Source organism: Lissotriton helveticus, chromosome 7 (genome assembly GCF_964261635.1).
Source record: "Lissotriton helveticus chromosome 7, aLisHel1.1, whole genome shotgun sequence".
In the NCBI taxonomy this organism is placed as follows: domain Eukaryota; kingdom Metazoa; phylum Chordata; class Amphibia; order Caudata; family Salamandridae; genus Lissotriton; species Lissotriton helveticus.
Window position 1 is genome coordinate 685,478,477 of NC_136068.1, and position 26,960 is coordinate 685,505,436.

Sequence of the window (26,960 nt, forward strand, 5' to 3'; positions counted from 1 at the left end):
ATAATATTACACATGAAAATCTACCCAATAGGGAAACACAATTTTGAGTAGAAAAAAGATCCCCAAACCCATCGTAGGGTGTCATTTTGTTGTTCTTTTTTTTACGAAAGGGAAAATGTACATCTACATTCCACAGCTTCTTTAAGGCCTACAGACAGGAGCCTGGAGGAGAAGGGAGAAGAAACGTACAGTGAATATACGGTGCATCCAGCCGGGTTGTGCAAAACTAATTTACACATGCACCCACCAGGGGGCGCGCGCCGCACATTATCGGATACATCCTCCCAGACTGTCTGTACCGGAGCGGCGGCAGGCGTGGCCCCTCAGGGGGCGTGGTCGGACCCGCCTGCTTTACCCGCCCAGTCCCTGCCTTCGGTGAGCGGAGGCGGCGGCAGCGGCAGCGGCCGGGGTTAGTTACCGGCGGAGTGTTGGAGCGGCTGTCGTGCCGGCCAGAGCCTTCTGCTCCAATTCAGCGACCTGACAGTGAACTACCCGCCGACGACATGTCACCCCCTGAACGCATCAATTCCCATATGCACTCAGTACTGTCTTCTTAAACTGCCCAACTCACCTGACCGCTGATCCCTACCCCGGCCCCTCTCAACCAGTTCTTCGAACTCGTAATCTCTTCTGTCTCACCCCCTTACTTCATCCCTGCTCATCTGCTTGGTCCAATTCAACCCTCCCCAATCAATCACCTACCTGACTGACCCTTAACCTCTCCGGTGCCCCCTCTTCCACCTGCCCAAACACCCCCTCTCACATTTCACCTCTGTGCATTTCTGCCGTGCTACCCCCACCTCTTCTGCCCACCCCCTAATCTGAGCCCCACTTCCTGTGCACACACCTTGGGCAGATCCCTACCTTCTGCGGACCTGGTTTGCTCCCACTCTTTTCATAACTGAGCTGCAGGATTCCTTTCCCATTATCGGGGAGTACCAGACATGGCATTTGCGAACTTCCGGCGCATTCTGCGCTTCAATAACCAAGACCGAAGGCGGCTGAGGGAGTACGAGCATGTGCAGCGGGACCTGGACCCCACCCTGGAGTGGGAGTTGGTGGGGGAGCTGGGCGACGGCGCCTTCGGCAAGGTGTACAAGGTAAGGTGCCCCAGAGACAAGGGAGGATCAGAGGGCTGGGGAGGAAAGCAAGGTAAATGGATTAATTTAAGATGAGTCCCCCAGAGGAGGGTTACTTGTGAGGTCTGAGAGCAGGCCCTCTTATTTCAGGCCCTTTAAAATCTTGAGGTTTTCTGGAGCAAGATGAGATCACTGGTACCAACACTATGTTTTTTGCGCTGTATAAGTTCTATGCAAGGAGTTTTCCAGAAGTGATGGGCCTTTCCGCTAGGACTAGGTGATGTGATGAGTTATCTGGAACTGCACATTTAGCAATGTCTCTTGGTGGTACCCCTGCTAGTCATGTTCATATTCTTCTGTTTGAGGACAGGGCCATGCCACTGCCACGGGAAGTATTTTGTGCAGCCTGAAATTGTCACAGGTAGATCCTCTCCAATGCTTTTTGTTCAGCTGGATTGTTCTTCCGGTATTAAAGTGATGACCCCTGTGTGGTCACTTCTTTTCCCCCAACCGAGCTGCCAAGGATTAACAAGGGGGTGTGGGATGCGAGAGGTTTCACCATATCGCTTTATCACACACATTCGGCACACCCTCAAGGAACTTAAATTTGTATGAAAAAGTCACTGCTTGATTGACTGCCAAGCAAGGACTCATCAACCTAGCATTCACAGCCAACATCAAGACTTTACCAAGTCATTCGCTAGTTCTTTAATTGTTAATGGAGATGCCCCCCTACCCCGTTGATATGGTGATCCACAAACACTTGTGCACCCACAAGCTCACAGACAATAAATGTACCATCAGAGACAAGCGAAGTGCACAAAATCAAACCACTATCAAAACTGAAAATTCTCCCTTGAGTCTGCAGAAACCACACCAGCTCTCCAAAGCCACCTACTATCTGGCAACAATCCAAGAAGCCTATAGAAAACCTGAAATCTCTTCAGATATATAGCAGCCTGAGTCCATTCAAGCAACAAATGAAATGATTTCTTCCTATATAACATAACACGAGAAAGCACAATGTTCCGGCCGCTGAGCCTCACAAAACTCCCTTGTGGAGCATTCTCAAGCCAGTGTTAGTCACATGCACCCGACATATCATTGTAGCTCTAAAAGTCACCCAGAATGAAGCAGATATAGAGCTTTCGAAAATTTTGAAGTGTTCCACCAGAGAAGCATGGACGCCATTTAGAGGGTGCCTGGGTTAGCCCCTGGTTGACTTTTGCCGCCCTGTGATTGCTACCCCAAAGTTTAATGAAGCATGAACAAGAGAGACTCAAAGGGGGCACTAAAGTGCCTCACATTATGCATTTAGTATTATAATTAATAAACAAAAGAATACATACACATTAATAGCAAAAATTCTACAGAAATCCTGTGGGATGATGTGAGTGTCAATTGTGTCCTGAGTTAGATGCCATCTCAACACAGACGGCTCAAACACACACCCTACAGAACAAGTAGACCACGTCTTGAAGTTCTTGTTCATGTAATGCTATTGGTGCACATCTTCGCACCATTAAACTTGGTTGTAGGCATACTTATTTGGCCTCTGTTTATGAAACAGGACTCTGTATGCCATAATACACACTTTTCTGGTAACAGTCCCAATTATATTCTGTGGAGTATTCTTCTACTTGCTTGCTCCACAATCTTGGGGTATGATCAGGAACTTTTGGTTTATGTGCATTGATAGGTTTTGGAGACAAACTTCCATTGTCTTGGAGTCGTGGAATCGCAGCAAATTCATTGGGAGTGAACCATTTCGCCTTCCCTTTACAAAGGACTTATTTTTTTAATGTGTGAAAGTGATGAAGAACCGATAAGATCTCAAAATCTTCTGAATACTATTTTTGCTGCTTACTTGTGGGAAGTACGCTTCTACTATGAAGCCCCACATTATATAGCGACCGATAACCCCCTTCTTTCCCTTGCATACAAGGATATAGTGATACGGATTGTTATCTGTAGGCTTGACTTCCTTATCGTAACGGTTAGGACTACACGTTGGTTGATGACAAACCCTGCATTCTCTTGCTTTACTAGGTCTGCTTGCCCTGGACTGAGCACCAGTGATGAGACTCCCATGGCATAGCACCGACTGTGTCTGTGGTTCCTGATGTCAGTCGGGAGCGGTGTTATCTCTTACACTTTTGTAGACTTAGTTCTGAATGCTGCCAGCACATTGGTACCTCTTGAGATAAGTTATTGGTTACCAGAAACTAGGTATAACTCTTTGGGGCGTATAGTTATCTCGATATTTATGAAAATTCTCCTCACCGGTTATCGGAATGACTGAATTTCTCTTTAGCAGCTTTCTTCTGATTGGGAGTGAGTGCTTAATCTATAATGTTAGATGAAGGGTACCTCAACCCATGCCCCTATGTTCTTCTATAGTATTGATACAATCCTTCAAAATAGGCACTGCAGAGAAAACCTAAACATCCTTGCACCTACTCTCGCCTCATAGCAGCATGGAACCGTACACTCCAGACTCAGGCTACGGAGCCACCCTCTAAACTAAGGTCTTTGGCAAAGCGCTTCTGGCCAATGTCCTAAAATCCATATTGGTCATATTGAAGAGCTTCTGCATGCCACTGCCAGACCCCTGAAGCAATACAAACTCATCAGCCTCACCCTGGTGAATCTACACTGACCGTCCCTTTTGCCTGGCAACATAACTAAAACCCACTGTAAACCCAGTGTGTTGACCTGTCTTGTTAATAAATTAACCCATTCGGAAGGGCCGCAGGAGTCGACTTCTCCATAGAGGTGATCAACAGAAAGTATAAGAATGACACAACCATGAGACTCTGATTCTTGATCGCTATACCCACAGTACTGAAAACCTCTCATGCATCATGGCATCTGCTGCATTTCCTTAATTAACTAAATCCTCTTTTTTCCAGGAGCATCGCCTTTTCATGAATGAGGACATACATTATTTTGTTCGTATAGCCCATCAACAAAGAATTTTCACCTCTACTCCCTATGTCTTTTTTTATACAGAATCACAGATTGTACCGAACTATCCTTACCTTTAAAATAACAAACCTAACACCCTGCAACACTTTTGAATAAATAACAATAAGGTACTTTCTCTGATCTTCTGTTCTATTTCACTGACCAGTGCCTGGGAGTCGAGTTTGATTCCAGATGCAACTTTCCTCTGCAGAGTTTACCAACTTTGCTTCTTTTACTTCAAGACTTTCTTGGCCTTCATCTTACACCATGTGCTGTTCAAACAATAAGTGCAGTACCTCCAACCATCAATATCTGAATACACATCTATCGCATGTTTCAAAAATGAAAATGAATGCCATAAAATTCGTAGAAGGAAATTGATGCGAACTTGAACTAAGCAGAACCAGCCAACTACTTGTAAAAACACACAGAAGACAAACAGGAGAAATTGCACAATGCTATTCGCAGTTCTTTGTGTTTCAGGCTATCAAGCCAACAGGTGCATGATAAAGCAACACATTTCCTGCTCTGAGTAAATGGGGTGGAGATTGTCGAATCCTCTTTAATGGTCGTACACTGACTGCCTGTAATGGAAGGGCTTAAGTGCTGTATTTTGTTTACTGTGCATACCTTCATCGGAGCCACTGTTCTGACGGCTTCAGTTCCATCCCTGTAACATGTCCCACTCCCACCTTCTCTATGTCATGTCTTCAATGTGGCAAAAGGCTGGAGGTCTTTTTAGCTCTATCACTCTCCCATAGAAGATTCTTGCCTGAAGTGATCTGCATTATCGAGGACAACTTGAGGACATCTGTCGACCACGGTTGTTGCTCCAATAGGTAGTAGATGTTGTTTGGCTTTTCTTCTGTTAATTTGAACAGTCAACAGCCTGATGCACCCAGAGTCTGTGTATTGCCACGCTTAAATAGGCACAAGATCGAACAAATCACTGCTCATGTAGGTTTTTTTGTTAATCTGATAAGAACATCATTTTGCAGAGTTGGTAAGTAATTCTGAATGGTTGGAGCTTTTACTCTTTAATTAAGCATCACTTACGCATACAACGCGATAAGGGCAGCAGTCTGTTTAGCACAAATATGTTTAATGGGGTGGGTGTATTCAAGCAGAGTGCTATTCTACACAAAATGGGTGATGGCGTTTTGATGGGTATGGTATGTAGCATGTTTTGTACATCTGTGGATAAATATGATTTTCTGGGTGTTTCTAATTTAGAGAGTGGTGTAGTTAGTGGATTTTGCAAACAGTGTGGAACTACCCACCTGAATTGAAGCAGGTCAGTTGAGCGGTCTCACTTAGACCAGTAAAGCTTGGCGCTTCTGCATCATTCCACTGTTGGGCTCGGTGGTGTGGGCTAGCAGTATATTCTTATAATCTGGGCTCTGGTGGTGTGGGCTAGCAGTATATTCTTGGCTCTGTGGTGTGGGCGAGCAGTATATTCTTATAATCTGGGCTCTGGTGGTGTGGGCTAGCAGTATATTCTTGCCTCTGTGGTGTGGGCTAGCAGTATATTCTTGGCTTTGTGGTGTGGGCTAGCAGTATATTCTGGGCTGTGGTGGTGTGAGCTAGCAGTATATTTTGTACTCTGGTGGTGTGGGCTAGCAGTATAATCTGGGCTCTGGTGGTATGGGCTAGCAGTGCATTCTGGGCTGTGGTGGTGTGGGCTAGCAGTGCATTCTGGGCTCAGGTGGTGTGGGCTAGCAGTGCATTCTGGGCTCTGGTGGTGTGGGCTAGAAGTGCATTCTGGGCTCCGTGGTGTGGGATAGCAGTGCATTCTGGGCTCAGGTGGTGTGGGCTAGCAGTGCATTCTGGGCTCTGGTGGTGTGGGCTAGAAGTGCATTCTGGGCTCCGTGGTGTGAGATAGCTGTATATTTTGGGCTCTGTGGTGAAAGGCTAGCATTATATTCTCGGCTCTGGTGTGGGCTAACAATCTATTCTGGGCTCTGCAGTGAAAGACTAGCAGCATTTTCTGGGCTCCGATGGAAGGATAGCAGTATATTCTGGGCTCTGCGGTGAAAGGCTAGCAGCATATTCTGGACTCTGTGGGGAAAGGCTAGCAGTATATTCTGGGCTCTGTAGTGTGGGATAGCAGTATATTCTGGGCTCTGTGGTGAAAGGGTAGTAGTATATTCTGGGCTCTGTGGTGAAAGGCTAGCAGTACATTCTGGGCTCTGTGGTATGGGATAGCTGTATATTCTGGGCTCTGTGGTGAAAGCCTAGTATTATATTCTGGGCTCTGTGGTGTGGGCTAGCAGTACATTATTTTAACCACCTACCTTCATGCCACCTTTCTTGGCTTGTGGGAGTCCACCCCAAGTACCCAGATGGGCAAACCTCTTCTGGAAAGGGGCATCATTTGGCCACAACAATTACAAGAACCCTGAAAAGTAGGTAACATTTCACACACAATGGCAGTGGTCTTTATTGTTTGAAACCCATGGGCCAGGTTAGCATTACTTCCCAGTGGTGTCAGTGCTTAAGACTATGTCAAAACCTGAAGTCAAGAGAAAGAATTATTAAAATGTTAATGGATTAATTAAAAGACCACGTGGGGGCAATGAAAAAACAACCTGATCATTCTTCAGCCGGGAACTGAAGAGTGGGAAACGGAATTAGAATTGTTTAGGAGGGTATGATAAGAACAGTATCTGAATTGAAAAATGTAGGGTGCAAAATATGCAGTTGTCCTGGTACCAAATGTTCCTTGTTCGTTATCTGGACCCTTTACTGTTCCTCGAAATTAAGCCCTGGAGGCCCAATGCATTTCCTAGAACTGACAGCAATAAAAGAAGTTAAAGACCAGGCGGGAACAGAGTCGACCCACAGCCACTGGGTTTGTGCGTTTATCACCAACCCAAGCAGTGCGCTCAAGGGATGGTGGGATACTGGGTGCCACGCAGCCTTTACCCGCCTACCACACACAGACACTCCTTCTAGCCACACATTAACTGTGCAGATTTTTGCACCTTGTGATGTCCGTCCGCTGCTCTCGGCCTTCCTCGGGCAATTTATTTCTTCTCCGCATGTGTATTTCTGTTCAGATACCTCTAATCTGTGTCGGTGCCCTTCCCCTCGCTCTTAAGTGTTCTCGGGCGGCGCTGTCACTCTGAAGCACATAGCTTTAAAATAATCTTATTTATTCACTTTTTTTTTTTTTTTTTACAATTGCAACAAATCAAAATAGTGAAAATCGGGCTGCAAGTCCCATTAATCTACAGCATTGTGCCAGGGCGAAAAGAGATCCTAACATATTAATTCCATTCAGTATACATTAAACCACACTGGTCTGCCTTCTTCAGGCCCGAATATCATTGTCAAGCAGTGAGCATCGTCGTTAATCCAATGTGTATACTGTTTGGCAGCTAATTCGGGGTAATCGGGGGGGGGGGGGCAGGCTGAGAGGCGAGTAAGGATTATTGAAACTCGAGGGGGTCAATGTTGCTCCAAGCTTTGAACTGTCTGGGGGGTATGAGGTTGGGATGAGGGGGGAGTTGGTTTTGGTTTGAATATCAAAAAGGACTGCATGATGATCAGCCCAAAGCAATGGGAGGATATTTCCTAGGAGAAGGTGCTGATGATTGGAAAAAAATCCGTCTAATGTATGTCCAGCGGAATGTGTGGGGGAAGCGACAATTTGTGTGAGACCTACCACATCGAGTTCGGCTAGAAGGGCTGAGGTGTCTTGGCCGTCGTGTGCCTCGAGATAGAAATTAAAGTCTCCTAGGATGGAGAAGTTGTTTTCACCTGCCATTAATTCAAATAAACGGCTCATAGAGGCAAGGAATTCCGAGCTTGATCCAGGGGGACGGTATAGAAGGATGCCTTTGAAAGGAGGAAAGTGGGTGACTGTGATCATGAAGCTACAAGCTTCGCAGATATTGGTGGGGATTGAGGCCGTCCTAATAGAGTAGTTTTCCTGTTGGATAAGTGCAGGGCCTCCACCTTTTTTATGCGGTCTATCGAATCTGCAGACGGAATAGCCTTCTGGTGTATCTGTGCAGAAGTCAGGCCCACAGGTTGCGGTTATAAAGAGAAGGTCCAAATTGTGATTTTCCAGAAGGTTCCGAATTTTGTATTTGTGTTTTGGGAGGGACCGGGGTTTATCAGGGCGGAGTGAATGTTTGCATGTAAGGAGGGGATGGTGGGGGAAGATGGGGTGAGTGTAAAGTGTCTAAAGAGAAGAGGCAGTTGGGGCAGCAAGTGGTGGGATGAGGGACTGATTTCTAAAGATTGAGAGTGGGGCAGTCCTGTGGGTGGTTGCAAGTGGAGAATATGATTTTAAGCTGTTCAGATGTGTAGGTTAATGGCTTGTTGTGGGTACTTCTGCTTGATGGGCCAGGGGGGGCGGCCCTGGGCCCGGTCCAAGCGCGGACGGGCGCAGATGGGCTTGCCTTTGGCGCGCCTTCGGCAATCACTGTATACGTTCGCCACATGTTCGCAGTGGTTCTGAATCTCAGGACTGGTCCATGTGAGAAGGTCCGTAGCTTCTGTCTGTATACACTTAGGGCACTGTGAGCCTTTTGTGTGATTGAATTTGTGAAGAATTGCTGGCGTAAAAGACTGTCTATGTACATAAAGTAACTGTATAAGCCTAAACCTTTGCATTGCCGGATGCCCTTTATATGCGTGCAAATGTATCATACCATGGTTTGTCTTCAAAACATATGTTGAAATCCTTTTCCTATTTTTGCCTAGCGGTCAGTGGCATGATGATCATGTCTGTCCTTATTTATACTGGTAATAACTCCTGTACCTTAATCCATTTGTAGTAGTAACTCTAGTTTGTTAGATCCACATGCCTCTGCCTCCGCTGTCCCCCAAACCTACTGGGCTATTCTGCGGCCTCCACCAAAATGTAGAAACTGTCCCCATCTCAATTAGAAGGGCTCCGCGGCCTGTTCTAGTGTGAGCAACACCCAGTCTTCAAATAGTTCTCTTGACTCATTACATCCTATTCTTTTTCATTTACTTGGGTCCAGATCCCTATCAAGGTGCCCAAATTCTGGGATTTCCTATAGCAGTTCATTTCGAGAGTAGGATGATGTGTGTTCTCATTTAGACATGCACATATTCCAGGCATGCAGTGCTGTTTGAGTTATAGGTGTGCCTTCTTCTTGGGAGTGTACCTTCTCGTATACCTTTTCCAGAAATTCTTTTCATATTGCTGCTCTATTCGGAATCTCTCTATTATTGTCACCATGCCTTCCAGCCATGAACTATAATTGAGAAGCCTGATAGTATGTAATATTCTATATCCGGGATTCCAAGTCCCTCTTGTTCATATGTGCTTTGAGATACATCACCTTTATTCTATTTCTTTTCTTGCTCCATGCATAGAGCGGTCTCTGCCCACCATCCATGCCTCCCAACCCAAAGACGGTCTCCCATCCATCCAAACCCTATAGACGTGTCCACTCAAATCCCAGTCAAAAAGTGCTCTGCTCTATTTCGCTGAAGTGTTCAGCCCATGTCAAAATGCAATTTGGTGCAAAGTTTAAAATAGGCACATAAAAATTAAGCAATTGAACTCTTTTTTTGATAAAAACACTAATTTGAAGCACTATAAAAATGATGCAACTGACAACATCAAAAGCACTTTAGGACTTGGAAGAACTGTTCAAAGCATATATAAATACTAACACAGTACAATGTTTACAGAGATTCAACGGATAATGTGCGACATGTCGAGAAACACAATACAAATTGGAATCTGCGTTTTGAATCTGTGTCCGCCCTGTGCAGTAATAACCTGACCTGTCATCTCATCAGGAGATGCCTTCACGTGCTGGCTGCTGGTTCCCATCAACGAGTGAGGCCCGCACTGGTGCAGTTGGACTGGGAGAACTTGCTTTGTAGGCCGCAGGTACCAATCAAGCCTTCAACTTGAAGAGTTATTCAAATACCACAGCTGCCTTTCTAAGGCAGGGTTTGGAAGACGAAGCTTGCAACAGATATTTGTGCGCCGATACATTGTTCAAGCTCAGTACCACGTGTATGTTGTCTTAGGCCCCAAACACCACGAGAGGAAGGTGATTTGGACATTCAGGGTGCTCTGTGGCGGACACTAGATGTTGTGGTGAATGAGCTTGTTGAGGGATTCAAATGTGCAATGCAAGGGTTTCTGCAGGTGTCTCCATTTCTACAGTATGAAGACCACACTTCCTACTCAATAAAGCGGAGAGCAGCTCGGTTGTAACGCACATCCGCCGTAATGCGTAGTGCAACCCAGTGGCAATCTGAGAATCAACACGGATCTGCAGAATATATGGAGAGATTTCATGTAAAAACGAAGACACAAGTAGAAACGGTTTGTCCAGGTTAATTCAGAAACGCATACTATATAGCTTGAATGAGAGCGAGCTGAGGTTTTTATTAGGAAAGCACGTCTGGTGTTTGTTCCATGAATCCTTTTAGTAAATTATGGGTGTGTAATTCATTTCGTCTATGGCATCACCCCAAGCTAAGACGTTAATGTGTTTTCAGCACGTTCCGCAGGCTTCACTTCGCAAGAGGCTAGCTGCTCTTCGGAGACTGAAGTTCAGTGAGTGCAGGAGGTGAGCAGTGCCATCAGCGGGGATGGTTTCGAGGACTGGCCCTGCTTTAGAAAAGGTTCAGTCTGCATGCCACTCACTCTACCCTTCTCTACAAGAATGTTCCGTGCCTCAAGGACAGTGGACCCCGTCAGCCCAGTCAGATTGTTGCAATGAAGTACATTTAAGGGCATCAACATTTTGTAGGGTCTTAGCTGAAAATACATGCAAAACCATCCTGAAGGACCTCGGAAAGATTGTGACTCGAAAAAATGAATAACATGCAACTTTGATTTACTAGTTCAATATTATAACATCTCTGATATTCGAGAAGGTCGATCCATGATATTTTGCGGATATCTTCATTCACAAGCTTCAGAAGAATTGTCCCTTTATCCGAGAAAACGTTGCACTGTCATACAATTGTACAAACATACCTAAAGTTCGAGGGTGGCATCCTAATGAATCTGGGACGCTTACATTTTGAAGTCCCTTTTGTTTTCAGGTTGTTTAGGGAAATGAAATGATCACACCGTAGACCACGTGGAGCTTTCTGAGGTGTTCACTACATCATATTTCAATATACCTGATGGGAACTGGCTTGCCTTTTGTCATTTCAAAGCAGCCACCCTATAGCTCGTGTGCAGGTGCTTTGGCAGCTATGGAGCCATGCAGTGCCTGCCTATGTGAAATATACTACAGCTCTGGTAGGACAGCATTGAGTATGTTTGAGCGGCATGTTCCTGCTGCTCGGAGTATGGTCCCTTTCTGTAAGGGTAGAAGTCGTCAGGATGCACCTCGCTTGGTACTAGTGTTTGCACAAATGGCGTAACAGACATAAACACTGTAATTGTGTCAGCATGTGGGAAATGACTGCATTGCTAATATCTTATTTCATTTTTAGTATCTGTTTTGTGCGATAATTTTTTTAAAAACAATTGTGAAAACACTAATTAGAAGTCTTCGAGTATTTAACAAAATAAAAATGAGTGTGAATCGCCAATTTCGGTGATAAAGGGAGCACCAGCACCCCAGTGATCTAAAGCTATTCAAGCAGAGCCCAGGCACAGATGTATATGTTTTCCATTGCTCCAATTGAGATAATGAAATGAAACTGAAACCGGCTTTATGCAGCTGCAAAATCTGAAGTCAGAGGGAACAACCTTCAAACTGATAAAGAAAATTTTACTTTCAGTGCTGAGAACCTCTTGGGCACAAACCTGGTAGCATTGGTTAGCACTGCGCCAAAAGATGACTACCACTGTTACTTTTGCGGCTAGGCTATGCTTCTAATTTCACACACATTTTTCTTAAGCTTTGTGGCATCTTTCAGACGCTTGGAAGTATTTTGTTGTGTACCTTCCTGCTTTCACTTAATAGCAACACTTTTTAAGGGTTAGTTCCACACATCTGTTTGGATCGCCCATCACCTGTAAAGAACCTTGTACAACTTAAATAATTTTGCCTAGTTCACAGCACGTGCTGTAAGACCGAATCCTCTTTGAGGAGGAAAATGCTTTGTAAATATGTAGTTAAGATCCACTAACCCTGCTTCTTTACCATTGCTAACTTTCAAAAGGTAAGGCATGGGTGGTAGAACTTCTCACTATAAAGCGTCTACGTTGTGGGATGTGCTGCTTCAAAGCCCAAACCAGAATTGTGAAACAATTAAGAAACAAAACCTGATAAACATGGCATTTGTTTTAGAAACCGGTATTGGCAGAAGGAAATGCACCTAAAAACGTAGTCATCGTTCCATATATAGCATCAGGAAACCTGTGAGCGGTGGTTGCACTCTGCACCAGTGATTGGGCAACAGAAACATTGTGCTAATAACTCTGAAGCTACTTCCTGGTATTACATTTATTTATAATGAAATAATGCCTTAGCAAAGAGGAAGTCTCTGACAGAACACCCTCTTCAGTGCGGTACCATGAAGGACACCTCACTTTGCCCCGCCTTATGCCCCCACCTGCAAAGCTGTAGAGAGAAAATTAAGTAACTAGAACAATGTTATTACTCTTGCCTTCCTAGGGATATCATCAGCTCTGCTTTTATTTGAAGAAAGTTCTTCTGTAATTCTGATACTTAAAGTGTGTTTCTAAAATTCTGTATATCACAAATATACAGCATTGTAGGCTCTAGAGCGATCCCGACTTACGAATATGGCCTAATTAACGTTTTTGTGTTCAAGTATTGGTTTAATAAACCACTTTGAGCCATTTGATGCTACAACACAAAATCCAAATTCCATGCTGCTACCAAAGTAGAATGAACGTGTCCTTGTGTAACCCAACTGGTGCTGATGTAAAGTGCTCTGATACCGGATACCTTCGGTTCAAATTCGCTCTATATAAATGTCCTGAAAAAAAAGTAGAGCATAACTGATTTGAGAGACAATGGATTGACTCGCTGATTGCCTTCTAAAATCACTTGAAAGAAAAAAAAACTGGTGTCTTGTTCACAAGGCCTATTTACTGTGCTAATTTAACCCTATGTGGTCTTCGGGGCACAAGGAGTTAAATATGTACACTGAGCGACGCTCCTTAAAACGGGCCCGTTCCGAGTATGCCCCTAGGTCTTTTTCCCCCCACCACGCAGCTGATTCTGTGAGGGACACTCGAGACACCATGCATTGCTTTCTTTACTCAGTTTCGCTGTACTATGGTAACTTTCAGGAGCTTTGCCTTTGCAGAGTGGTAATAATATGAGTGAAAGTGTATTTAAATTCCACATTGTACAAACTGTGGTTTTGGCCGTCTTTCTTTTCACTGGCATAGCATAAAATATATCGCGAAAAGTAATGGATATGGTATGTATTTTAATTGTAAACGTGTCGTCGGTCAGTAGAGGGCCTGGTATGGCGGTAATCTCCTCAGGCCGCTTCGAAACAGATGTTGCTGCTCGCGCCGCAGTCGCGTGGCACCGGGCACACCTCAGCCCATGGCCAGGGAAAGGGCTGGAAGCGGGAAAACGTCAGCCGCTGCACGTGCGCGGCGGCTCGCGCTGGCAGCGAGCTCATGAAAACAATGCCTCGGTGACGCGGCCGCGAGGCCGGTGACGCGGCAGCTTGCTCTCGTTAGCGTCGGCCCTCAGCTCAGCTGGCCGGGGTGTTCTGGCAAAGAGCGCGGATTGCAATGTGTGTTTCTTAAAATTCTTTTGGTTTCTCCTCCAAATACTTTTGTCATGCGCAAATGCTCTCAGTGGGGAGGCCCAAGGTTGCATGATCGTTTATTTGTGTATTAAAAAAAATCTCCCCTGGGTTCGTTGCTGCTTACGTGCACGAAGTTTTAGTCATCGCAGCACTCCGGGGCGTGCACCAGTACACTGCATTCCAGTGAACAGGAATGAGTAACCAGTGAGTGGTCAGTCTGAACGTGCCTCACGACCTCAGACTCATTTGGTCATTTCCAATGTACAGAGAACTGGGAAGGCAAGCGCGGTATTCCTCATACAATTTAAACAACACCTATGGCAATTTTAACAGAAAGATCACGCTTGGTAAACCATTAACCAACAGACGTTTTCATAGCCAAGATCAGTGGCTCTGTTCCAATATTGCAGCCTAGCCTGACCCCTCCCTCTTTAGGTGCTTGGGAACCCTACACCAGAAGAGAGCTGCCGGACCCAGGCCAGGACCACCTACAAGCGTACATTGCTCGAGTTCAAAGCATGTGATTAACACAGTAACTGAGTCTCCGATTAGTTAAGGGCTTGGTGTGTCTGATCTTTCCACCTCTTCAGGCCTGTTCATCCTTTTCATGACTCTCAACATGCAGCACATTCCGGTTTTGGGGCAACCCCAACTCCTCCCGCACTCCTTGTTCAGGAGGCCATATAATCCCTTCATTGTGCAAGTTGTCAAATAACCGGGTTACATGCGAGGTCGTGTTTTCTGACCCTTGAACAAAACCAGGTCAAAGGATATGAATTTCATTCATTTTATAATTTTTTTAGGGTTCTTGGTTCAAGCACACACTTGCCTATTATATAATGCTGACCAGTTTATGTGTCTCATTATAATGGAGTGATCTTCTTGTCTGGAGACTAGGAGCTAGGGCATTTCACAGGTAGGAGCCATGCACTGATCCTTCCTCGCCCAACACACTCCTGGCTGTGCGAAGATCTAGTTTAACCTTCCAGTTGTGTACCGGTGAGGAGACCCCCTATACAGGATTGGAAACTTTCTTGGCTCAAAACTTGCAATAGGAGAGGCTCTGTGCCACTCAGTTTTCCAGATTTGGCAACAATTTGTCCCTAGATTTTAAAAATCCTGTAGGTGAAGCCGGAGAGCATTTCATATCTCCTGATAACCCTTTTATGACATTCTCTAAGCAGAGTCCCTGTTGCTCTGCCATTGGTATGTAAAGGCCGCTACTTCTATAGGATACAGTTACAGAATTGCATGAGAATGAATTGTCCACAACATCCCAGATCCTAAAGTTTCAAGGACTCACGGGAGAGCAAGCACAAATGTCCATATTACCCTGGTATGCTAGTGCCTTGTTGGTTTGCTACCTTTACTCCGGAAGCAGTCCAGCGGGAATCTTTACAGCAGAAGTAGGACTTTGGCAATCTTTACTTTGGAATCAGTCAGTACATTGTGAATCTTTATTTTGGAATCAGTACATCGAGAGTCTTTACTGTGGAAGCTGTACAGCAGATGGGTTCACGACGGAAGCAGTACATCTGGAATCTTTTTATGGGAATAAAGCTTTCTAACACTTGCGTAGGAGTAAATAATTCACATGGCTCATTACCTAGCATCTAAGTATCATTAACTGTATAATACTTTTATAATGTACCAAACCAATGTACATATATATACATATATCTGTTTATATGCATTTTCGTCTGTATATAGATGAAGTACATTTAAAAACCGTGTTTATGGCTTGTCACTACACCCTTCTGCCAAGAGGGCTGTTTATCCCAGCCTAGAAGGACTGACGGGCAGGATAGAGGACAGAGGATATGCTGACTGCTCTTAGACTAAAATCCACCTTTTTCAACCATGTGTCCTCACTTCACAGGGCCCACTCTTATTTATTTCTTTGAGAGTTGTATATCGCTCAAGCTAGACCCAAAGGTATCGGAGTGCTTTACAACAGTAACTGTTCACATCAAAGATATCCAGTCTATAGAGAGCATCTGAGTCAGAGCACTTTACAACAGTAAATGTTTACAACATAGGTAAGGAATATAATAGACCATTATTATAGCGCTAGCTAGGTACATGAGGGGATTCGTTCTTCATAGTTGAATGGCATTGGGAGCAGCATAGGAGACTGAAAGAGGCATGTGTCCGTCTTGTAGGAATTGGTCAATGTTAATGCATCTCAGTGGAAGGGGAAGGCTACTTGTTGATTGGGGGGTCACTAGGTTTTATGTGGGATATCAGAAGACCTCGCCTTTTGCTCCTTAACGTCTCATACACTACTTCCAGCATGTTACTGCTAAGTGGGTGCCATGTATTGTCAATTCAAATAGTATTTATGTAGGGTACATTTTGGGGTGCCCTGTTACGTGCTGTGATTCCACGTGGCTGCTCAACCCCGTGCTTCGTGGCAATGCCAACAGGCCTGGGTAAGATGTGTTTTCGTAGCTGTGTTTTTGCAACAGACCCCACTATCCTGCGCCTTCTTCCCAAAGAAGCAAGCTGCACTTTCTGACTCGTGAAGGGTCGCCCCCTTTCATATAATGCTTAGCAATCAACACGGTGTGACGAAGATTGCTCAGATGAGTCGAAAAATCTCCGATTATGTCCATTCCAAAATTGTGTGCTGGAAAAATTGGATGAGGAGGGGACATGCTCAAGGAAAATGTTCACATTCCAGCGTTTTACGGCCACTTCCCGCCTCTGCTTGGGCTTTCCGGGGCAGGCGGGAGACAGCATCCCAAATATTTCTTCAGACACTTGCAGCCAATGTAAATATTGACGCCATGCACTGCTCTCTGCGCTCTTCTTGCAGGTGTTCGACTGTCGAGGCACATTTAAAAGTATCACATGCAAAGAGATGGCCTGTGTAATCTGTTTTTTATGGAGGACTGTATCAGTAACAGAACGGCACATTTACGTACCGTGAAAACGATCCAGAATCTGTGTTCCAAATGTACTATTTCTTGCCTACTGGCTTGCCTGGATGTTGGTCAACTTTGCGAGATTGTAAATAAAGCAGTCGACTCACTAGAAATACACCATAGAGTTAAGGCGACCACCTGGCATGGAGGCAAATTCTCATTAGGACTGTAAAAATTCAGGACCCAAGATCAATTTTACGACACATCCGAGAAGAATCCTACACCTCACTACTTTATCAGCATATTTATTCACTATTTATTATAGTACACTATTTCTGCACTGTGTTCTGTATGCGATTGCCTTTTGATGAAATTGTCCCTTTACTCCCCACGCGTTGTAAACACATGCCATTACCCTCCATTTTTTCCTCCACAAAATGTTTTACAATGCAGGACTTTACAACGCATTACAGTACGACGCATTATCCATTACAACCCAATTTACTTTTTTAACTCCACCGAGGCGTTGTAATGGAGAATGCTTTGTAATGGTTTGTGGTGTAAAGCCCTGCGTTGTAAACGGTTTTGCGGAGTATAAAATGCGGGGTAATATACTGCATTGAAACACAGTCGTTTAAAAGGACGTTTACCCCTTTTGTTATGTTGGTCAGATTGCGCAACATGTCCTTGTTCAATTATAACTTGATGTCCTTGAGCACAATGTCAAGGCCAAACCCCCACCCCCAATCCGAATCTACAAAGCCTTTCTTGGAGACAAAACCAACAGAAACCTTTTGATTATTTTTCTAAATATTTTGAGACCAGTGGCAAAATGTTTGGTGAAACATTAAGGTCAGTGACCTTTTCACCCGCCATTTAAGACAAATTGAACAAAAGCATTGGGTTCACCTTGTTGTCCACTAGACTTCAAACCTACAAAAAAATGAATGATCTAGGGGGAAAAAAGCGCTTAAATAAATAAAAAAATCTCCTGAGTACTCCATGATCTTCATACCACGTATGTGTCCAACAGTGCCCCACAATGTGCAGCACTGTGCACCATTACCCATCATGCTGTGCACCCCTCCAATGACATAGTGCATCATCTCACATAGCTCATTGTAACACCACCCTCAGAACGGTGCACCACCGCCAACTGTGTAGTGTTTGTTAGTGTTCTGGTGGAGACAGTTCGAGTTCGACAATACCAAGGTTAGTGTTGCAGCAGAGGGACTTCTAAGACACGTAGCCTCACTTGCATGTGCTACACACACAGCAAGCTGTGAGGGGAGCAGAGTCCTGGAGGAGACTGACCAAGAAGAGGTTGTCAGAAAATGACAATACAGTTAAAATATTGTGAGAGTGCAAAACGGGCAACCCAGACCTGTCTCCTCCAGAGCAAGGGACAGTAAGGTAATGCAGCATGTACAGAGAAGTGGAGAGAAACAAATGCATGTAATATAAAAAGTCCTTCTGTTCAGAAGGGTAGTGAGAGTTGTGACAAGCAGGGTAGCAGCAAGGCTATGTAACAGGTGGGGAACTAGACAGACTGCACGTTTCTGTGCGTGGTTGCGGTATCAGGCAACTTGCAAAATGTGGTATCCACGCTTGTGGTTATGATGATGCTCTGCGACCTTCTCATTGCTTACCTGACCAGAGCCTGGAACTCCGTGATGTCACCCGGAGAACCTGGCTCAGGTGAAGGAACGTGCCGAATTTTTAAGAGATTGGCAGTTGCTGTCTTCGCCTGCGCTTGTTGTTGGATGGGAGTCTGTCCTCCCAATAGAGATACTTTTCTTCGACATTAAACGGATTCCCTCTCCTCATTTACGCCACATCCCTAAGTGTCACACAAAACTTTGGAAATCTTGATCCATGATGTCCCTCGGGGGTTTGTGATTTTCTGTAGGTGCAGCGGTGCTTTGTGAATTGGGGGTCAGCAGTGCAGATTACGGTGTTGTCGGTCAGTTACTTTTCTAAAAGGAGTTAGTGCTGATATAGATTAAAACATTGCATTCAGACATTTGGGCTATATTAAGCAAGATATGTCAGTAGATTTTGCCGAAGATGCATAGGCCAATTTATAACTTGCAAATAAAAAGAGCACATCCTGGCAGGGTCTACTTGACCTTTTATTCTCTCCACAATAGCAAAATCAGTCGGTCTGAGGTTTCTAAAAACGACTTCAACCAGTTAGTGCTCTATCTGCTAGGTAAATGAGGACAGTACATTATTTTCCACACTGAAGTTTTGGTAACAACCAAGGTATTTGTTGGGATGGATAAGCTTCTTGCATGGTACATGATATCACACCAATCTAAGCATATGTGCAGAAGCCTAGGCCAGTCACTGACCTTGAAAGTTCATGCAAGTTTAAGCATATGAACCGATGGGGTGATTTGCGCACACTACATTTTAAATTAATATAACCTATTTGAACTGCATTATCAAATCGCTGCACCTTGGCCTGATTCCTGCTACTCCAGATTAGTCTACATATGGTAACCCAGAACTAGGGAAACACCAGAGAAGTGGGAACAGAGAGGGAGTACCTATAAGAGATGGAACTCTGGATCACATATGTACTGTAGTGGGTTGTATTTAGTACAACTGTGTGAATAAAGTACTTTTATTTTTGTAGAGGTAAGCACTTAGCTAGACATTTCCTTTTAGGATGTCCTTTGATAGGATGTTTTGTGCTGTGCTGCCTCCCTGAGAATCCTGTGACTGCTTGCTATTGCTACCCTGAGTGTTAAGTGTGGAAGGATTGTACTTTGCCAAATTGGTAGAGTCATAGTAAAATGAGCCCTGGCACATAATTGGCTAATGCCCTCAACCCTGATGGCAAAGGCCCAGTAGCTCCTGCCTACCCCAGTGGATCTCCAAACAGGGATTGATAGCAGGTTGGTCAAGCAAGCTCTATTGTAATTTTGTAGTCACAGCACTGCTGTATGTTTCATTGTTGGTGAAACAGACACCCAACAAGAGCCAGCCACGAATGCACCTTCTGAGCTGTATTTAGGGGAGTAATGCCCTTTGCCACTTGCCTAGCCAAAGCAGTACAGAGAATACATCCATAAGGGGCTCTGAGAAAGCATAGTAGCCTGAAATGGACAGATGCAGCCTAGGATATTTGACTGTCTGTACAGTTGCTGCATGGGAAGTAACAAGCCAGAGCAGATGTTATGGCTCATATCTCATGTCAGTTTCCTAGCAGACCTGACTGCTGCATTGGAGAGTGCAGTAGGGACTCAAACTTTATTTGTGTGGTACCCTGGACCGCCAGGTGAAGAGAATTAAAGAGCAGGATGAAGTTGATATAGATAGGAGATCCAGTAATGCTAAGAGTTGTTGATAAGAACTGGAAAATACGGAAAGAGCAGAATTAGGTGGGACAAGTCCTAAAATCAGACCAGACGAGCCCACGAGTATCAGAAAGAATTGTGTACCTTGAGATTTGGCTCAACAAGTAGGACAGAAACAGAAGAGGCACTGTCAAGGGGTTGAAGCAGCAGCACCCACCTTGGCAAACTCTGTTGGTGCATTGGTCTGTTAGTGGTGCTTGTGGAGGGTGGGCAGGGGCTGTGCCCTTGGAGGTTGTGGCCTTGGGCAATTGCCTAATCTGTCTGTGTCTAAAAATGACTCTGCAGTTGAGCCATGGCCAAACTAGTGGTCTGGCTTATCCCTAAATGCCAAAGAACATTCAAAATACTTGCAATGTAAAATGTGCAACAAACGAAATGTAGGAACATTGTAGACTTAAAAGTCGAAAGAGGTTCCGTAATATATGGAAAGTGTTTCCGTTTAGAGCATTAGACCACAACAGTACATTGACATTTATGTTAAGTGAAACTTTCTAAACGTGAACTGTGAAATCTTTATTAACACTCCTTCCTAACAATGCCATGGATGAACAGAGTGAATCAGTTGTCTGGTGTCCCTTATGTAATGTCTAATTTTATTGTCATGGATGGCGAGGCATTACAGGCTATTAAAGCATGTACAAGTGAGGTTTTTGTTCAGGTTCCATCTTGAATTGAATTACTTGAAAGTGCTCTCAAATGTCACTATCCAGTAAATCTGTCACATGAAGTAAATTGATTTGACTTAGATAACACAATTTAGTCATACAGGGAAGCCGGGATTTGTAATAAGTGGTGCAATTCAGCCACTGAATAGATTTTTCTTTTTTTCAATTCTATTAAACACCAGAGGATAGTGTTTTTGTACAGTTCTTTCAGATGAATAGTAATAGATTACAGGTTATGCTGAGTCAATATCTAAAAAGAAAGGTACATAGTGAAGATAATGACAGGCGGGACACCATATGCTAATATCACAGGCTTTCTCAGATTTTACCTAACTGTTCAACATGGTCAAAGTGCATTAAAAAAAAGTATGGGTACTGTGATCCTGAGTGCATTTGAGAAAGGGGTCAGTGAGCATGGAGGTAGAGTCAAAGGGATGGCTAAAAACAATTTCTGTAACTATTTTGTTGATCTTTCAGTAACTGGTAACTGCATATAAAATAACACACATCTGCAGTGAAAAATAAATGGGAGTTAAATTCATCAGTGGAAAGCGCACAACTTTGCGATGAAACCTCTGTTGGTTAATGTGATCGCTGCAGAGGTATGTGCGTGCAACCAGAGAGCCACGTAATTAAATCATGGTTGGTGCAGTGGTGAATAGTGTATTTCTAGTGCTACGTGGTCCCAGCGACTGAAAGAAAGCACTGTGAATTTGCAATTCATTATTTTAAACTTGCATTACACACTTTATAACAGGCTGCAGTGATAAGTAGTGTATTTTTAGTGCTACGAGGTCCCAACCTGTGAAAGAAAGCACTGTGAATGTGTAAGTCATTATTTTAAACTTTCATTACACACAGTATCAGAGGCTGCCACTAAATGCCGCAAAAAATAGGTTTAAGATTTAAAAACATTAACTTCCAAAGTATTTGTTGTAGTAATACGAAGAGTGTACTTAGTGCAAATATTTTTTATAACTGTCAATTAAAAGCAGTCACTCTTATAACACCTCTCAAATTGAATAAACCTTTGCCATCAGAATTCCTAAAATGACTCCAAGTAATGCCTGTATCCCTTCCAAGCAGCCTTGACGTTTGCAAATCAATCAATTGCACACATTTACATTTGTTTTAGGCAGTAGGCACCCTGGCAGGATGGTTTGTTTCTTGTTTAGCTGCCTGCCCCTCCCTTGGCCTCACAGCACAGGGTACTCCTCCCCTCTTAAAAGGGGGCATCTCAACTGTCAGAAGAAATGCTAAAATTACAGAGAAATGCGGTCGGTTCAGACATCAATCACTGGCAATGGTTATTAAACTATTTTAAGGACCGACTGTAAATTACAGATTGGTGGTCACCGTAAGCAGGATGAAACTGGGTGGCCTTAAGACAGGATGATTCGTTTAATTGCTTCTAGAACTAGAGTCTTACAGGTCTTAACATTTTGGTCTAATTTTATTATCCAGCCATGGGTGCTGAAAGGTGGTCAAAACAGGGCCTATAATGAACTAAGTAATATTCTGCCAAGTTCTTCTCTGCTTTTGCACGCCTAGCCTTGTGGTCGCTACCAATTCCAGTTGTGGTGGTCTACCATGATTCTTGGTACTCTTGTGGGGAGTGTGACCTCGTCTTGTCTGCGATTTGTAGTAGGACCCCCTTCCTGACTATTGGGTTTGTGTTGCCTTCAAACCCAGATTCCCAAATGACCTCCAACAATCTCTTGGGCCCTTGTCCCACTGTAGTACTTTGAATGTGCCCATAAGTTTTCCCACAATACAGCTGAAATCTTCCCTCTCCAGGTAAATAAGACCAACAATCTAATGACGTGTAGCAGAGCTGCTCTTGTTAGCATTATGAATACCGGTGTCTATAATGATAGCCATCATCAAAGACTAGCAGATGGGTGTGTTTTTTTAAAAATTCATCAGATCACCAATAACGCCTTTTTTTTCTTGCTCTTTGGGGTGTGGAATGGTGAAGTGTTTTTGATTAGCGATGTGTGCAGGCCAGCGCTCCTTTTTGCTCACCTGATCAAGGTCTGTGCGCAAGCACGACAGCTGTGTCTGTCTGGAAGACTGTGAGAAGCAAAGTCACAGCTGGCTAAGTCGATTATTCTAGCCAAATATTTTCCCATTTGACCCGGAACTGCCTCTGTATTTTTTGTTTTCCTCAGATTGAGCGGGACATTTATCCAAAGAATCTACTCACAACCCCCAAATCGTCAACTAAGGTGCTTTTTGGGGAGACTTTATGCACCTTGAGATATGTGGAATTCCTAAAATTATCTCCCAGGATTACTCTTAAGAAGGTACCCCCTCAACACCTACCTGATGTTCCACCTGGTGGTAGCCTTGCAGTAGTTTGGATGTGCAGTAGTGTCTAGTGTGACCTGGAGCCCCTCTCTCTGTTTTTTAGGCTATACATGATTAAAGATCTTTGTGATCACTGTGTTGTCTGAACATGAAACTTAGTTGCTGTTTCTTGAAATCTAGAACTAAGCCGGATACGGATAGCTTGCCCTGCCGCTGGCTTTACCTGTATGGTATTGCCCGGTAGCCTGGAAGTTCGGACACTGAACCAGAACACAAAAATGTCCTCTCTTTCTCTAGCCAGAGATCAGAAGAAAGCTCATTTTTATCAAGTTGCAGTTGCAAAACCGCTGAGTAGTGGCTGCTGTGAGCACACTCCCTCACCCTGCCCATATGTGTTTATTTTACCCTGGCAGAGATTAAATGCATTATGCCTTTCCACGATTCTAACTCCCTTCCATTTCGAGGAGCACTGAGTACAGGCCCATCACCGCAGACAGTGGCCCGGGTGCCAGAAGCAGGACCCCACAGCCATATGTTCCCGAGGCTGGCGAGCTGTGTAGATGTCCAGCAAACAGCTCTCTGACTCGATGACCAGTTGCATTCAGTGGTTGAAGGTCATTGGCGGTCCTTGTGTGTGCCCTATGGATTGGTGGGAAATTTTCTCTGCTTGCGTAGTGCTTTCCCACCCATGGCAAGGCCTACAGCACTTTCTTTGGTGTATATGTGTCTACTTCATTCATACAATGCTTCATACTTCTGCGGGTGCAAAGTGCTCGGATCTGTATAGGGTTTCTGGGTGTCATTTGGCGTGCAGGGTAGAACGTGTGAAAGGGTGGGTAAGGTGCGCAAAGTTTGAAGATGTCATAGAAGCATGGTGCATCGATAGTCACTGCGCAAAAGCAAGACAAGAATTAAAACCGTACTGAAGCAAACTAGGAATAGCTGGCAAGGTGAAATAAGACAGGAGAAGGCTGCAAACTAGAGCAGGCAAAATTAAAAACACAACATGAACACAATTGACCTGCTGGGGGCAACTGAAGTATTGCCTAAAGTACTGGCAGCATTTTGACCCAGCTATTCTCTTGACAAGTCATAAATGTTCAACAAACAGGAAGTAAAGGGGTTTCCATTGAGTTATGAGGGCAATTACAGATGAGAAATGCTTGATGGCTCCAACAAGGAAGATGCCATAGTGTCATGGATCTAAAACACACATTGAGTCTACAGGAGGAAGTCCGTGTAAGGGTGTGTGCACGTGTGTATACCTCTCACAGTTATGTTGTTGAGGGCTGATGCTTGACACCACACCCTCACCACAGTGCATTGGAGGGCCAATCCAAGACTTCCTAGAAAGAAGCCCCAGTGCACTATTGCAAGAAAGATGGACTAGACGACAGCATGCACACCGAGCCAGCAGACGAAAGCGGCAGCGGCAACTCGGCATGCAAGCAAATCGGAGGAGTTAATGGGAGATTCCCAGGTTATACCCCTAGAAGTTGCAGGTCTCTGTTGAGAGTGTTGTCTTTTTGGGGTTGATGGCATTTTCATCATGGGAGCCAGGATTTTCCTGAGCTCAACCTCTGTGTTGAGGGGGAACTCCATGATGTAAATGAGACTTGGATGGTTGCAGCAATGTTTTTTAGGAGAGAATCAATTTTTCTTCATGAAGGTCATATTTATTCCTAGTGTGGTGTAGAGAGGGGGTGAATTAACAATAGTCGCCTACTTAGTGATAACTTCATTACACCCCCTGTCAGTTACATCGCTAACTACTGCATTGTCGACACTACGTCGTGGAGCTTTACATCTCAAAAATAATGTGACCATCAGAAGTTTAAATGTATGTGTTATTCCGTAAACGAAATGTTTGTAACTTCCATACATTAAAGAAAGAGATGTCTCGGGGGAACCGTGACCTTGCCACCCAAATGGAATAATGTCATTCATGTCTCGCAATGCAGTGGGAAAACGATGTAGTAACGATGAAGTAAGACACAAACCGGTAGACGCCGGGCTTCTAACATGTTCTCCCTGCACCACTGTTCTGGTGTCGTTTTGCATTCCCAGAAATTACGAGCAAAAACAACAACCAGTAGCCAGCTTTGCTGAAAGGCAAGCTAAGCGTTTGATGGGGAAGCCAAGGGCGGCCTGTCTGTGGACGGGGTTTTGTTACTGCTAGGTCGGTGTGTCTGCTTTCTGTCCCAACCGCACTGTGAGCAACATCCTGTCCGCACCCTTCCTCCGGCTGGTTATCAGGGTGTCCTCCGCTCTGCACACTCCGGCTGACGAATTTCAGACGAAGCCGGTGTTTTTCAGGCAAGAAGGCTGTCGCCACCTTTCCACGTTTCATTTCTTTAAATTCTTTTTTTCTTGCTACACTCCGTCTGTATTTCGCCTGTGGCACCTTCCAGGCCTGTCACAGACATAAAGTGTTGATGCTGGGTGCAGAAGAAGACTTCCCTGGTTACCCAGAATGCTCGTTTTTTTGCCTGATCTGATACCCTATACTTCACTGGAGGCTCGAGCAGTGCACAAGCGAGACATGTGTGGTAAACCGATTACTGCATGCTCCCACTTTATACACATTCAGTGGCGGCTGGAATCCGGGGAATAACGACAAGCGAAACAAGCATTTGCAATGCAATTGGTCTCACATTTACGAGAGTTTGAGCTGTTGGCATTGTAAATGAAAATGCCTTTTATTTATGTGATGTTTTTGAAAAAGATAAATAAAAGGCATTTTCATTTACAATGCCAGTAGCTTAAACTCTCGCAAATGCAAGACCAACTTTATTGCAAATGCGTTCAGCACCTGTGCTACAAAAATGTTAAAGAAAGCATTGAGAGAGAGCGTGTCCTGCCTGCAACAGCATGCCGGACAAAGCTATTTCAGAAAATAGTGCGCGGAGGCTGTAATTTAAAGCCTACTGAGTAACACACGTAACAGGGGTGTTGCCATGGGAGGCTACAAAATGAGAAAAGGCGTTACTAAGGAAGGACTACTAAGCCTATTGACCAATGAACAGCCACAGTTTACAGTGGACAATGACACAAGTCAATGAAAAATATTGGTGGAGAGTGGGCAGAGCTTCAAGTCCGTACCTGAATGCAGCATGCACTGCCCAGGCTTGACCTAAAAAAGAAAAGAAAACCACTTACTTTACGCGCGCCAACTCAGTGCTTTTCTGCTGCACTGATCAGGCTCCCAGACTCCCCTGTGGCCAATCCCGACACTGCTCTCATGCATGAGAGCAGCATCAGGATTGGCCTGGGTGTCCTCGATTTGTGCTCCCAGAGAGACTGGGAGGGTGTTCCTGCATGTCTCCATGCATCCGTCTCAGGATGGCCAGCCAAACCAACATGCACACTATCCGCAGTGCTGAAACACTCCACCACCAGCCTGTAATCGTCTGGCAACACCCCAAGACTCGTAAAAATAAAACGTTAATAAACCAGTGTTATCATTTAATTTTTTGAGTTTTACAGCTGCTGGCAAAGGGGGCGACACTCCTGCGCCATAGCAGAGGAGCCGTCGCTGAACACATTCTGATTCATTCAGGAAAATGACAACATGTCAGCACCCCAAAAAAACTGATCTCATCTGCCAGCTAAAGGCTGGTGGTAGCTTGATTGATTGCAGCCTGTGGATAAATGGTGAAACGTGCGATAATCTTACTTTATTCCTCGTTCTTTTCTGTTGAACACAAATATAGGCATTAATTCCCTATTATAGTTTTGTTTCCACTACAGGGTGTTTTATTTCTTAAAATTGCAACTCCAATTTCGAGGTAGCTCTCAAATGTAAATGTAAATGTCATGGTACTTATAGAGCGCACTGTCACCAGACGGTCACCTTGCGGTGTCGCCTATGCGGTTTCCTGGCGCTGATACCCATACCGCTGTGGAACCCCTCCTGGCTTTCCCTGTGAAGTGTCCACTCCTGGGCAATCCCAGGGTAAAGCCAGGCATCCTTAGCGCTGTTGGGGCCGGTGTGGAGGCTAAGCA

General features: G+C 44.6%; 1 protein-coding gene across 1 annotated transcript in view; it reads left to right on the forward strand.

The window, feature by feature from the left end:
* Positions 1 to 370: 370 nt before the first annotated feature.
* STK10 (serine/threonine kinase 10) overlaps positions 371 to 26,960 on the forward strand; it is a 375,502-nt gene continuing 348,912 nt past the window's right edge. Inside the window, exon 1 of the mRNA XM_078653004.1 lies at positions 371 to 1,100. Within this exon, the coding sequence (XP_078509130.1) occupies positions 945 to 1,100 (156 nt within the window). The 5' untranslated portion in view covers positions 371 to 944. The remainder of the gene's footprint in view (positions 1,101 to 26,960) is intronic.